Consider the following 13,980-nt stretch of genomic DNA (forward strand, 5'->3'; position numbering starts at 1 on the left):
CTGATGGCATGAACATTATCAGGGAAGCTAGGTGCCCTACTACTAAGGCGTGCTATGCAGCAAAGTGGAAAAGATTTGTTCTTTACTGCCACAACAATGTAATCAATCTTTTAAATGTATCCATACAGCACATTATATGTTATTTACTCCATTTACAAAGGTGTAACCTAGCATATACTTCCATTCGCTTACACCTCGCTGCAATTGCTGCCTATTTACAAAATAGGCAGCACCTCTCACTTTTCAAAGTGCCTGCCATCAAGGCCTTTATGGAAGGCCTCAAAAGAGTAATTCCACCCAGAGTGCCTCCCTCACCTGTTTGGAACTTGAACATAGTTCTCACACGGTTAATGGGACCCCCTTTCGAACCATTACACCATTAAGTGTGAGCTGCAATTTCTCACATGGAAAACAGCTTTTCTAGAGGCCATCACTTCCCTCAGAAGAGTTAGTGAAATACAGGCACTCACTATACTGGAACCTTTTCTTCAGATGCATCACAACAAGGTTGTACTCCGCACCAATCCCAAATTTCTACCCAAAGTCATTTCTCCATTCCATTTAAACCAGTCAGTAGAATTACCAGTCTTTTTCTCGCAACCCCAAACAGTTGCGGAAAGAGCCTTACACACACTGGATGTTAAAAGGGCTTTACTTTATTATATCCAGAGAACACAACCTTTCAGGAAAACTAAACAGCTATTTGTTTCCTTCTCCCCACCACACAAAGGCAACCCTATTTCCAAATCGGGGATAGCTAGGTGGATTGTAAAATGCATACAGATTTGCTACCAAAAAGCAAAACGAACGCTATCGGTTCCCCCTAAAGCCCACTCTACAAGGAAGATAGGGGCTTCTATGGCTTTCCTAGGGAACATACCATTAGATGACATCTGCAAGGCAGCGACATGGTCAACACCGCACACCTTCACGAAACATTACTGTGTAGATGTGCAAACCAAGCAACAAGCTAGTGTGGGCCAAGCTGTACTAAAAACACTGTTTCAAACGACTGCAACGGATGCCGTTGGTCGCCGCTAGGGTTGGGTACTGCTATGTAATCTATGCACAGTGTATAATCTGCAGCTCATATGCCTCGAACGGAATATGCTACTTACCAGTATGCATCTGTTCTTGGCATGTAGAGCTGCAGATCTATACACGCCCACCCGCCTCCCCGGCTACCTGTATCCGTTCCAGTCTAATCTTATTTAGATACAGACACACATGGGTTTTTTTACTGTTACTACTACGCTCCATCTTTCCCTACTGGCGAAAAACAATCTGAGGATGGAGCCGAAGCCCATGCGCAATACGAACCAAAGGAGGAGTCACCGAACTCGTGACTTCCAAAGACTTTCCAAGAGGAAAAACAAACTGCAAACATCCGGGCCCAACACCAGATGGCGATCTATGCACAGTGTATAGATCTGCAACTCTACATGCCAAGAACAGATGCATACTGGTAAGTAGCATATTCCTTCTCCCTGTGCTTTTATGGAAAATGCAAATAAAATGGCCTCCATGAACTAAAGTTCTTTTTAATATCTCGCCAACATCTTACGTTGCAACTTCCCTTTATCCTCACCAAACCTCAGATACATATCCCCCAGCTGTCCTAATTAACCAGTGAACCAGCCAAGACAAAAATGTACATTGCAACATGTCTGAACACAAAGATGCCAAAGAGATCAAACTGGACCAAAAACAAAATCTGAATCTCTGATTCCAGACTACCTGATCAAACCGAAAACAGTAGTAATTTCAGATATGAAGCTAATCCTACAAAGACTCGCAGTACTACAATATCTAGTGCAATGCACAAAATCAAACATGGATGTCATGCAAAATGAATTGAAGGGCGTATGGAAAGATCTAAAGGATTTTGGAAACAAACTGACGCAGAGTCCAGAATTGGTGTCCTGGCAGATGACCAATCTCAATTACTCAGTCTAGCAACTGTGTCTCTGAAATTGGTCACCCACTCATCAGAAGGCTTAGAACAAGACGCTAACTCCTGTGCTGAATTTCTTGATTCTAGAATCACAAAAGTCTCAGGCATCTCGTTCATTAGAGACATTGAAATAAAGTGAGCACATAGAATCCCTTCTGGGGAAACTCCTTCCCCATCCCCCCCCCCCCCCCCCCGTTATGGACATAGAGAAGAAATCCTAAACTACATGAGAAGGAATTTACATATCCTATATAACTGAGCCAAGATGGGGGTTGCGCAATACTCCTAAGGAAACAGCACGCAGGAAAGTATTCCCGCACTAAGGTAGACTCTGAAGTACTTTGCTGTACCATTCTTTCATTATGCCCCAAGGATTCAAAATTACCTATAAAGGGAAGCCTATATCATTCAATGACCCTGCTGATCTAAAAACCCTTCATAAAACGCACTCTTTTAGTTAGCGTGGAAACCTAGTGGAAACATTCCCTAGATATCCGTGAGAACTGTTTATGGCTACCTTTTATGCAACCTTTGTGCTATTTCTGACTGGTGTCCTATACCTAAACAAATTTGATTGGTAACCACACAACCCATCAACCATTCTTGTATATACCCACCTCAGATACAGATTTGAACATGACTTAAGGTTGAACATGATATATATATATATATATATATATATATATATATGTATGTTTGTATACAAAATATAGGCTTGAACTTGATTCTAGCATTCTCGATCAAAGGCATACGTTGGAGAGGTGTTGGCCTAATGGCTAGGGTGGTCGACCTTTAATCTGGGGAATCAGGTTCGAGTCTCGGGAATGACGCTGAACGTCCTGTGATTCTGGTCAAATCATTTAATCTCCCCGTACCTACAAAAAATGCTATGTAAAGCGCTCTAATACCCGAAACCGGGTCAAGTTCGCGCTATATAAAACTCCGTTAAAAATTTTTAAAAAAATACTTTACTCCCTAAATGATGATGAATGAGAAAACTTTCTCCCAATGGTCTACTCAGAAGCTTTAAAGGCCACAATAAGAGCGATCATAACTAACATAATGGCAATGAAAAACAACATTGAAAACCATAAACTACGTTCTAGAAGAGAAAAGAACTTTGACTAAGTCATACAAAGGCCATTAGACTTTTATTTAAACTCACTAAAATGACTAATACAATTCTGAGTCAGAAAACTCATAAATAGGTATCCACTTGTAAAGCAGAGAAACTCTCTGTGGAAAAGAAAGGCAGTAGAATTCAAGCAAACTACCTAAAATCCAGTAAAGACAAATCTACAATCCCCGACATTGGAGACAAATAAATGTAGTATCCAAGCAACAACCAAAGAAATTCTAAGCGCCTTTCAAAAATTATACCTAAGTCTATATAGCCCATACTAGAAATTAAACTAGAAGATTGTATCACATACCTAAGTAACATCCCACTCCGAAAAGCAAAATATATAGGATACATTCTCAATAAACTAATCACACAAGCAGATTCAATAATCCATCCAAAGTATCAAAATCTGCAAAGTGCTAAGCCCCGATGGCTCAACAGGGAGACTCTACAAACTGTGCCTTGGTTCTGACCGAACCATTGGAAATCTTATTCAAGTACTTTGCTACCCAGGCAAAATGTCTGACTCATCCACTATAGTCCTGGCCAAAGAAAGAAAGGTCACATTAGATGTAAAGAACTATAGACCCATCTCTTTAATAAACCTATATTGCAAGATTTATGCCAACACCTTAGCCAACAGACTAGAAAAAAGTTCTCCCCATGCTAATTCACCCAGCCTAAATTGGATATGTACAAGGAGAGACTTGCATGTGACAACATCAGCCTGTTTAGCCAAATGTCTTGACACACTGACAGCCACCATCGCTTTAGATGCAGAAAGGGCATTCATTAAAGTGTCATAGATACTCCTATGGGCGATTCTTGCTAAATTTGAACTAGGGTAACATTTTTCTCAAAAGACCTTAGCACACTGCTCAGAACATGAAGCCGGGATAAGCATTAAGGCAAACTACCTCCTCGTATGAAGCTTTTCCAAGAAACACAACAGGGATGTCCAATTTCCCTCTCCCTTTTTTTTTTTATATCTGTAGAAAAATTGTTAACCTCCCTAAGAGACCAACAAAAAACATAAAGTAACTATCTTCCCCTCCAGCAAACGTACTGTGGTAGCATATGCGGACAACATCCTAATATTTACAGAAGAAGCAAACAAAGCCATCACTGCCATAATGGACACAATGAACAAATATGCTGTTGTCTTTGAATATTCCCTAAGCAGGGAAAAACTGAAGTGTTTCCTGAAACGTTCATTGTCATCAATCTATTATCGGTTCCACAGGCCTAAAATGGCAACAATCCAGCCTTCAGTACTTGGGCATTTAGTTCGGTAAAGACTTAAAGGTGTACGTTTTTCTAAACGGGAGCATTAACACAACAAAATGAAAGATGCTTTAGCATTTTGGTCAGCCAAATTCATCCTTTGGTGTGGGAAACAGAAACCATTAAAAATATGATTGCCCACTTGCTAGTTTCCTCTCCAGTACATTCCCTATAAAGCTATCCCCATTCTTTTTTAAAACACTAGTCACATAGATCTCAAGATTTTTATTTAAAGGGAGAAAGGCAAGAATTGCCCTCAACAAAAGTTAAGTGAAAGGGGGTATGAATTTACCAGACTTCAAACACTACCAAACAGAATTTCTAGTAAGACAAGTGGCATGGAGGTTTGACATAAAGGTAGATTTGAAACCAGTTTGTCTCCCATTTGAATATGACTGACTACGTCCACTTCCGCTTTGTACATCCTCTACAATCAACCAGATCCATCACATAAAACTTCGGCACTCTGAAAACATAATTCTCAGTACTTTAGAGATTCTCAGTACCTAGACACAAAACTCATACACCAAATGTAATCTCACTTCAGTATGGCATAGTAGATTCATTAAAATATATGGGAAGACAGTCTACTTCCAGGAATGGCCTTCTGAAGGTATCAGTCTTATCAAAGATCTCAGCACACCTGACAGCCCAAAGCTCTTCTCTGAAGTGCAGTGAGAAAATAACTTACCTGATTTAAGAGTTTTCCAACTTTTTGAGACTTAAAGTATCCCTCCGGAAACTAAATAAAACTCACGCACCAGATCTTTTTCCTCATTCTGGGAAAACTACATGAACACAATGCAACTAATGTCGGCGCTTCCTCCTCATGATATCTTTCCCTTTTCCTCCTCCTGTTTGCTTCTCTCTGTCTTTCTTACCTTTACCCTCAAATTTTTACTCTTGGTTATACCTGAATACATGTCTTGCCACTTGACAAATTGCCAAGTAAAAGGCCACAGCCCCAACTGAACTAATAGATGTTTTACATCTGAATGACTTCCCCACAAGATAAAAATACAAAACTATTTCAACTGAATTGCAACTTTTCATCCTATCAACATATGAGTGTTGGTTTACAATATCTTGGAATATTTCCCTCCAGTATACTCTCCCAATTTTGTATACAAGAGTATTTATCTTAAACGTAGAGACTTTGGTTTGTGCATACAGCTACTTAAAATCTGCACTACGTACCACATTTGAAAGTATTCTTTTATTGAAAACCAACAAAAGTTTTTGAAATTAAGAAAACAAATCTGTTCTAGTACTGTTCTTTAAATTTTGTTGAATTTAACAGTTCTAATGTTCACAGGATTAACCCTTTAAAGCCAGCTGCACAAGTTTCTCTGAAAAGACCTGGAACAAATTTACACCTCACCACAACTATCCTGTGTAACGTTCTGTGTACATGCCAAGTTTGCGATATTTCCGTTTAGCAGTTTTTTACTGTAGAGGGGACTTCAGAAATTCTAATGCATACCTGAAATAACTGTCTTCATTTGACCGATCTGCATAGAATAGGACTAGGCTCATCAAGTGACTGCCAACTTTAATCCAGATGTGTCAGCTGGCCAGCTACAATAAGTATTAGTTAATTAAAAAAACTATTACATCTGGAAAGCAAAACTGAACCATTTAGAACAGACAAAGGAGCATCCCTGGCCAAGAAATGTCTTCACTTTGAAAACAGGGTCCTACTGTCCCTGCCTCACCTCTACAATCCACCAGTTTTCCGGAACAAATAATCTCCACCCTGTTGCTATCAAATTCATCATAGAATTTCCACAGGTAGCCCTATCTCCATCTTAGTGACTTTAGGGTCTGGGTCTCCATCCTCCAGCCACAAGAGTGCAGGTAATATTTTTCAAATGTCTGAGGAAGCCATCTGCATCAACATCATGCTTAACCAGGGGCATCCAAAATTAATCCCGCTTTGCTTTTTTAATCTGTACTGTAAGCCAAACTTTAAGGATGAACATCAGAAGATATCAGCTCCAGCATTTGTAGAATCTCCTTTTCAATATTTCTATTAGTTACCCAGAATATATTCTCTCGCATTGCTATGATCATGAGGTTACTACTTCATTAGAGTGCAGCCTAAAGCCCTCATTATTTCTCTATATATGCTTCCAACCATTAGCTTCCAACTAATGGTTGATGGGATGTCTTGGATGAAACAGTGGTATAGTGGAAGCCTACCAGCAGATACTGTTCACTTGATTCTGGTACCTATCAAAAGTTGCTAGAATAGCACTATTTCACATGCAAGTAATATTTTTTTCTAGAGAATTGCATCCTCATATGGCGTGTTGTCTTGAAAGCCTCCTCTATATTCTGCAACCTGCAATACAGAATTGACTTTGACTTAAAACTTTCAATTGTGCTTATCCCTTTTTTAAAAATTTCAAATGACCCTCTCCTTACTTTTTATCCTCTGCATGCGTCCTCTTTGAGCACAGCTTACTCAAAATCACATGTATGTCTGCCGTAATCTTTATTATTTTTTATCATTATTAAATATAATCACTATTGTTGTATGTCTGCAAATTTCCCACACATCCCTTGAAAGATATCCTCTTTTGATTAAAGTATTACCCCTACAATCAAACAATATCTCATCTTTTCTAGCTCATTTATTTATCTCACCAACCATCTGCATGAACTTGCACACCCATGCTGCACTAATAGTCCTGCTTAACTCCTATTAATTCAGTCTACCACAAAGAAACTGAAGAAAATGGTTTGCTTCCAAGGACAAGACTAATCCTACTATAAAACCTTAACCAATAAACCACTAGATTAAACATAAACCTTGGGTTTCGGAGTAGTGTGCTTCCTGATGTAAAGCGCCTCAATTCCTCGTCGAAGGTAGTAAGCACTACAAACATGCAAGTACAATACAATACATGCCTCCGCTTATGCTTTACAAAGTAAATTCATATGCATTTTCTCGTTTATCACAAGTTATTCCTCAAAGGTTGTTTCAACTGGTGGTGTTCATTATCTCCACTGTCTCAGAGCTCCCTCTTTCTACTGACTTTAGTACTGAAGGCATAGGCGTAAAGTGTTCTTGAGTCCATATTTCAATAAACGTTTTTTTTAAGCCTTTGTACGAGCTTGACAGCATCTAATCAACCTAAGTTTGGGTTTTCCACTTGTAGTGGGATTTTTAGGAAATTCGTCTGTGTAAGCTTAGTGCAACTCTTTATAGCTGCTGGATATCGTCCCCTGCTGTGAACCTTAAAAGCCAAGATTTCAGGTTTTTCATTACTGTAATTAATGAAGTAACACAACAGAACATCTGCCTGGAAAAACTATTTGACATTCTTATTTTTTAGCTACAAAATGGCTCTAGAGTACTTCAGCTTTGAGTATACGCACATTTGCAGTGTTCTTGCCATATGTCTTTTCCTGGCTTCCATTGTTTCACGTCTCACTCACCTCCTCCAGAAAGGGTGTAGCTCAGCAACTAAGTTCAATGTGTAGAAACATTAATGAACAACTCCTGGCATGGGACTGGCCTGCATGGTCCATTTCTGGCTACCATATATGACGCCATTGCTGCCATTACTGACTACCGCCTCTGCAGGACTCCCCCGGTGGCCTTGATGGACTATGTAAGCGAAGTTCCCCATGGGGGTCAGGCGCTTTACTGCAATGCTGCTGCTTGGAAAAGCGCAGAGTTGCTATCCTCTGGGGCCATCACTCAGGCCCCCCCCCCTTAACAACTGGCTACGTCATGCGGCCTACTGTGCTCATCACTAAATCCGCTAATTTCACCATCCTAGGTGATTTAAACCTGCACTTTGATGCTGCTGGCGATCACACCATTACTAATCTTCTTGCAGACCTCTCGGCACTGCAACTTAACCCCCTTGTCCATGCTCCTACTCATATAGCTGGACACACCCTAGACCCGATCTTTTCCAATATACAAGAGGTAGTTACAGAAGCTCCCACCCCTATGGGATGGACGGATCATCACCTTATTACACTGAATGTTCCGGCACCTCAACGTCAGATTAAAACTGAATCCTTACAGCGTCTGAAAAGACCCTGGCACAAACTCTCCCCCCTCGCCTTACATGAAACTCTTGGAGAGTTCCAATACGATGCTAACCAGGATATAGACGCGATCTATTCCTCGTTTTCCAAATGGATCAGCAATGGCCTCGACACTCTCATTCCGGCTAAACTGACTAAAGGGCGCAACACACCTTCCAACCCGTGGTACGACGACACCCTTAGGGCTATGCGCAAGGAGTGCAAAAAAGCAGAACGCCGATGGAGGAAACACTATGACAACCAGGATAAGGCAAAATATCTATCTAGCCTTAAAACCTACCATAAAGCTATCAGATCTTCCCGTGCTTCTTTTTATTCCAACAAAATTAACTCCAATGCGAACCCATCTAAAATCATATTCAAATTAGTGAAAGAGCTTCAAAACCCTAGGGCGCCCCCACCAAAGATTTCTTCCCACGAGCAATGTGAGCAGCTCGCATCATATTTCATTGAAAAAGTCCAGAAAATTTACGCGACCTTTCCACAGATCGCTCCTCTCTGTGGAGTCTCTAAGACCACAGCCCCTCACATCCTACCTCTGTCCCAAATTTCTGCCATTACTGCAGCAGATTTGCTCAGACTAGGAAAGAAAGTGAAGTCTGGCTCCCCAGCTGACCCCATGAGTCCCTCTCATTTCCTGGACTCGATTGACTTTTTTCTATTCCCCTTGCTGAAAATTCTCAATCTTTCCCTCTCAACAGGATTTGTGCCCATAGCCTGGAAACAAGCATGGGTTTCACCGATAATCAAGAAACCTTCCCTCGACCCCTCCAAACCAGAAAACTTCCGGCCTATATCCCTTCTTCCCTGGATCTCCAAAATAGCCGAAACACATGTTAACAACATCCTTTCGAAACATGTGGAAAGTCACGGAATCTTGGACCCCTCCCAAAACGGCTTCCGTGCAGGTCATAGTACGGAGTCTGCCCTGCTGGCCACTACGGAGCATCTTCGGACGATTCTAGATGCCGGTCATAGTGCTGCGCTGATTCTTCTTGATCTCAGCGCAGCCTTTGACACGGTATCCCATGACATCCTTCTGAAACGTCTGGAGACAACCGGTGTGACTGGCCTCGCTCTTGCATGGTTCCAATCCTTTCTTAAGGATAGATCCTTCAAGGTCTCGGCTCCTCCTTTCCTCTCTAAACCCCACCCCATCGCTCAAGGTGTCCCCCAGGGCTCAGCGTTGAGTCCCTCCCTCTTTAACCTTTATGTTCAGCCACTTACGGACGTGGCTAGAGAGTGGGGACTCACGCTGGTCTCTTACGCTGATGACACCCAGCTGGTGGTCACCCTCTCGGAAAGCCCGTCTCTCGCGGCATCCAGGTTTAAAGAGGGTATGACTGCAGTGGCCCGCTGGATGACGGACAATTACCTCCAACTCAATGCCGGAAAAACCGAGGTACTCCTCCTAGGCCGGAATATCAGCCTCTGGAATGAGCACTGGTGGCCGTCATCCCTAGGCGCCACTCCACTCCCTAAAAATTGTGTTAAAAACCTGGGAGTCTGGGTGGATGCCAACCTAAGCTTCCAATCCCACACTAAAAAGGTAGCAGCCACCTGCATAGGCCTTTTAAGGAACCTCAGGCCCATACTTGGGCTCTTCGATTCTAAGGCCCGCCAGCTTATCGTCCAGGCCACCATTTTATCGCGCCTGGACTACGCTAACGTTCTCCTTCTGGGAGCCAACAAAGCGGAAACAGCAAGGTTCCAACGCATTCAAAACGCGGCAGCCAGAACGCTGGTTGGTCTCCCACGCAGATGCTCAGCCAGAGCTACCATCCGTAAACTCCACTGGCTGCCGGTGGAACACCGAGTTAAATTCAAGGCCTTAGTCACAATCTTTAAAATCGTCAAACAAGGAAACCCCCCTCTGCTTCGTAGCCTTGTCCAACCTTACGTCCCTGGCCGTGTTTTGCGCTCTACCAATCAACTCCTCCTCACAATCCCCAGGATTCGACTTTGTCGATCTGGAGGCCGCTCCTTTAGCGTCCTCGGCCCTAAATTATGGAATGATCTCCCCCTCAGCATTCGCTCCATTGATTCCCTCCCAGCCTTCCGTAAGGCAATCAAGACTCACCTTTTCCCCACTCCCTAGTTTTCTCCCCCTCTCTCCCCCCCCCCTTCTTTCCCTCTGTCTGCGCGCCTGTCTCTTAGCGCCGGGACACCTCTTTGCCGGGGTAGCTGTTGCGCTTCACCAAATCTAGAAATAGAAATAGAAATACTGCCATGAAAAACTCACCCTATACTCGGAATTATTTCCATTATGCTTTCGTCCAGCAGACAATAGGCCCACCTTTTCCAATTAATTCTCCTCACTCACAACGCCAATCATGTCTCCTGCTGCGCTAGCCTCCCATTTGCCCGAAGAGACCTCCCGGTAGTGTTTTGATACTCTGAAATTGCCCGATTATGGGCCCCTTGGGTGGAGAGGGCTGCTTTTCCGACATGCCCCAACCCTGGCTTTGAACCTACATGATGTACCTTTGTCCGCAGCTTTCTCTAATATGCATTGGGCTCTGGGACATCTGCTGAAGTCTATTCTTCCACTGATGAATGTTCACGAAATACAGATTTGAACAGTGTAACTTTGAAATTGCTCTGCGGGCTTGTTTTGTATCTTTACCATGCTGTTAAATTTTTAATGGTTTCTGTAGCTCGCTTTTGAAACAAACCTCCAATTAAAAAAAATAAAAAAAAAACCTTAATGAAGTACTCATGATTTAGAAGGAAAGGCTACTTTTTTGTTACACCAGGGCTTTATATTGGGCATCACCCCTGCTTCCTCCCCAATGGAGCCACAGGAATGGACGTTTTGGGGTTGGTGTTAGCTAATATTACTAGCTAGATCATCAGAATTAACTCAGGCGCAACATAGTGCTGTTGATTAGCATTGTGAAGGTCTTTGGTAAGCTTTAGAATGAAGGTCGTTTTTCCTCTGTGGTCTGTATGTCTATGGGAGAAATGTTCTTTTATGTTTTTTTTCCTTTTAAAAAGTGTATTAAGAGGCAAATGGAAAGCAAATTCCGCCTTTATATAAGGTATTTTTTTCTATTTTAAATGGAGAGGTTATTGTCTTAAAGGGTTGCTTCTGCATCTCCCATGTGGGCTGAGACATATAGTGGTATGAATGCAATGAAGATACCAGGACAACAGTGTTACAGGTAAGTAACTATTCCTTTCTTCCATCAGAGAATCACTGCAGTGCTGGACCTAAACGTTGAAATCATGCATTCAAAATACCAAGTTCAAAAAGTGGGATACAGAAAGTTTTTTTTTTTAAATGCTTAAATTTACTAGAGGCCCCTAGCTGTTGGCTTTGAATGTCTTAATGATAAAGCCTGCATGCCTTTTATAATGCCTGGCTATTATACTATTGCCTTCTATGAACCTTCAAAGCCAAGATTTTCATAAAGTGCACCACCCCAATATACATTTAGAAGATGTGAACATTTAAATCCTCTTCCACAAATCGAGAGCCTTGTGTCCACTAAGTTCCAGGCATACCCCACCTCACTTATTAAAATCTTGTGGAGGCGATAGTAAGTCATCGAAACCCTAGACGTTCTATTCCCCCCCCCAATCATTGCAGTCCTCCTACTCCATGCCATTCCCATCCTTAACAAGATAGTCTTCTCTCTGCTACTTGATCCTGTTTATAGTCACATATAACAGAAAACTCTGTATAGACAGAATTTCCAATGGAGCATACAATCTAATTTTAACTTGACTCCATGTTTTGTTCAATGAAAAAGTGTAAATGTATACATCAGTTCTCCAAATTCTAAGACCTGGTGAAGAGAGAAGTCTCAGTCATTGTGAACTTTCGACCCCATCATTTAAATGGACAAATATATAATTATACTTTTTCCGGTAGCACATAGCTATGAATGGCGTTACAAACAATACATCCTACTGAGCACAAGAGTTTCATCTGCCAGAAGTGAAAGAGTTTTCTTTTACATATTAATTAAGTTCAGTGTTCACGCAGTGCACAAACATTGAACATTTCAAAAAGCCTACCAGAAGTACAGAATGGTTGATGGAAGAGAAAAAATTATAGAAATGCAGAAAAAATACAATTATTAAGGAAGCAAGAACCTGGAAAAATGAACTGAACTGTTGACAGGCATCGTTCTGTTGTGGTTCGTGAGATGGATGTCGGAATTATGCCATCTAAAGACATGGCTTCTTTACTGTATCATATTTTATGCGAAGCTGGTAGATATTGAATTGACCGCTGGGTGCTTTAGTCTGCCACCTTAACTAAGCTTCTCACATCCTGGTGTCCTTCCTGTCTGACTGCTGTGCTATATTATTGCTAGTCTGTGAAAAGTACGATGCGCAGAGACTGGGCTACATCCATCAAAATTAAAAAAAAAAAGAAAATGCTCCACTCTGCTTTCATTGCTCTTTTACCTACAGTAATTCGTATTCCTGCTTGTTTAAGAGCTTTATTCAATCAATGACCATGTAAGACATACTGCGGGTCTTGCTAGTGAGGTATTTTCCCTTGAATGTTGGCGTCTTGTAAAAGCCTGTGCGCCTTGGAGATAAACATGCAACTGACCCTGGGATGTACTGCTCGATGTCCATTGAGAGCCAGGCAAACCTGGAATATCTTCATTAAAAAAACACCAAAGGCAGAGGGGTGCAGAAGTCATTACTCCACATTCTCAGGAGCCCAAGAGCTTGTCATGCAAGACGTACAATATTTTTGTTTTAAATATTCTTAGTTTCGAACCCTTTCTCAATATTTTGTGCAATGCATTCGTATTGAACAATTCGAAAAGCTTGCAAGACAATCAAATCTAAGAAGATAGATTGAAGGTTAATCAATGGAATAATTTGTAGACAGGCAGAAACCCTCCTACTTTGTAGTCCGCAAAGGCACATGAGAAATATGCTGAGTTGATATATTTATAGTCTGTTTTGTTTTACAAGACCTGCTTCAGAATTCGGGTATTGAAAAACGTGAACCTTCTTTATCCTGTTTGTTATTAAAGGAGGACACAAATGTACTTCATTTTTGGGTATTTCTTTCAACTTCAACTTGCTGTACGGTCTGCTGTGATGTATTCTGTGATACTTAATTGCAAGTCTTTTGGGGAGGTTTCGCTCTACCCCAATTTCCTTTTGTTCCTGATGCTATATTTTCATTGCTGACATTTTCCTAGACAACATGCATTATTTCCTGTGTGTATCTGCAACTTGCTCCTATGGTCTGTCCATGCCTGTTGCCCACATCTAACCTTATTTTAATGATGAAAAATGTTGCATTCAAGCATTTTTTGGGGGGGGGAATTATTTATTAATTTAGCCTGAACAATGTGTAATGTTTAAACACTGGGATTGTGCAGAGTTCATAAGTCTGGAAAACCGAAATAAAAGGTTACAACTCTTACCCCCTTACAGACTAAAGCAGGAAAATCAGGCGCACACAAGGTATTTATACAAATATTTATGTACTGTACATCAACCCTAAATACTTGCTAATATTATTCACAGAAGTGCTATACAATAATGAATTTCCCTATTTTGATTTGATTAT

The 13,980-nt window shown here is 41.4% G+C and overlaps 1 protein-coding gene across 3 annotated transcripts in view; it reads left to right on the forward strand.

Annotated features, from left to right (window-relative positions):
• LOC146796212 (uncharacterized) overlaps positions 1 to 13,980 on the forward strand; it is a 403,367-nt gene that overhangs the window by 225,175 nt on the left and 164,212 nt on the right. For 2 of the 3 annotated variants that reach the window (XM_085628712.1, XM_085628714.1), the window contains one exon: positions 13,845 to 13,874. The exons of the other annotated variant lie outside the window; for it this stretch is intronic. In XM_085628712.1, the coding sequence (XP_085484838.1) occupies positions 13,845 to 13,874 (30 nt within the window). The remainder of the gene's footprint in view (positions 1 to 13,844; positions 13,875 to 13,980) is intronic. 3 annotated transcript variants of the gene reach the window in all.

The sequence above is a fragment of the Triturus cristatus genome, chromosome 10 (assembly GCF_964204655.1).
Source record: "Triturus cristatus chromosome 10, aTriCri1.1, whole genome shotgun sequence".
NCBI classification, from domain to species: Eukaryota; Metazoa; Chordata; class Amphibia; order Caudata; family Salamandridae; genus Triturus; species Triturus cristatus.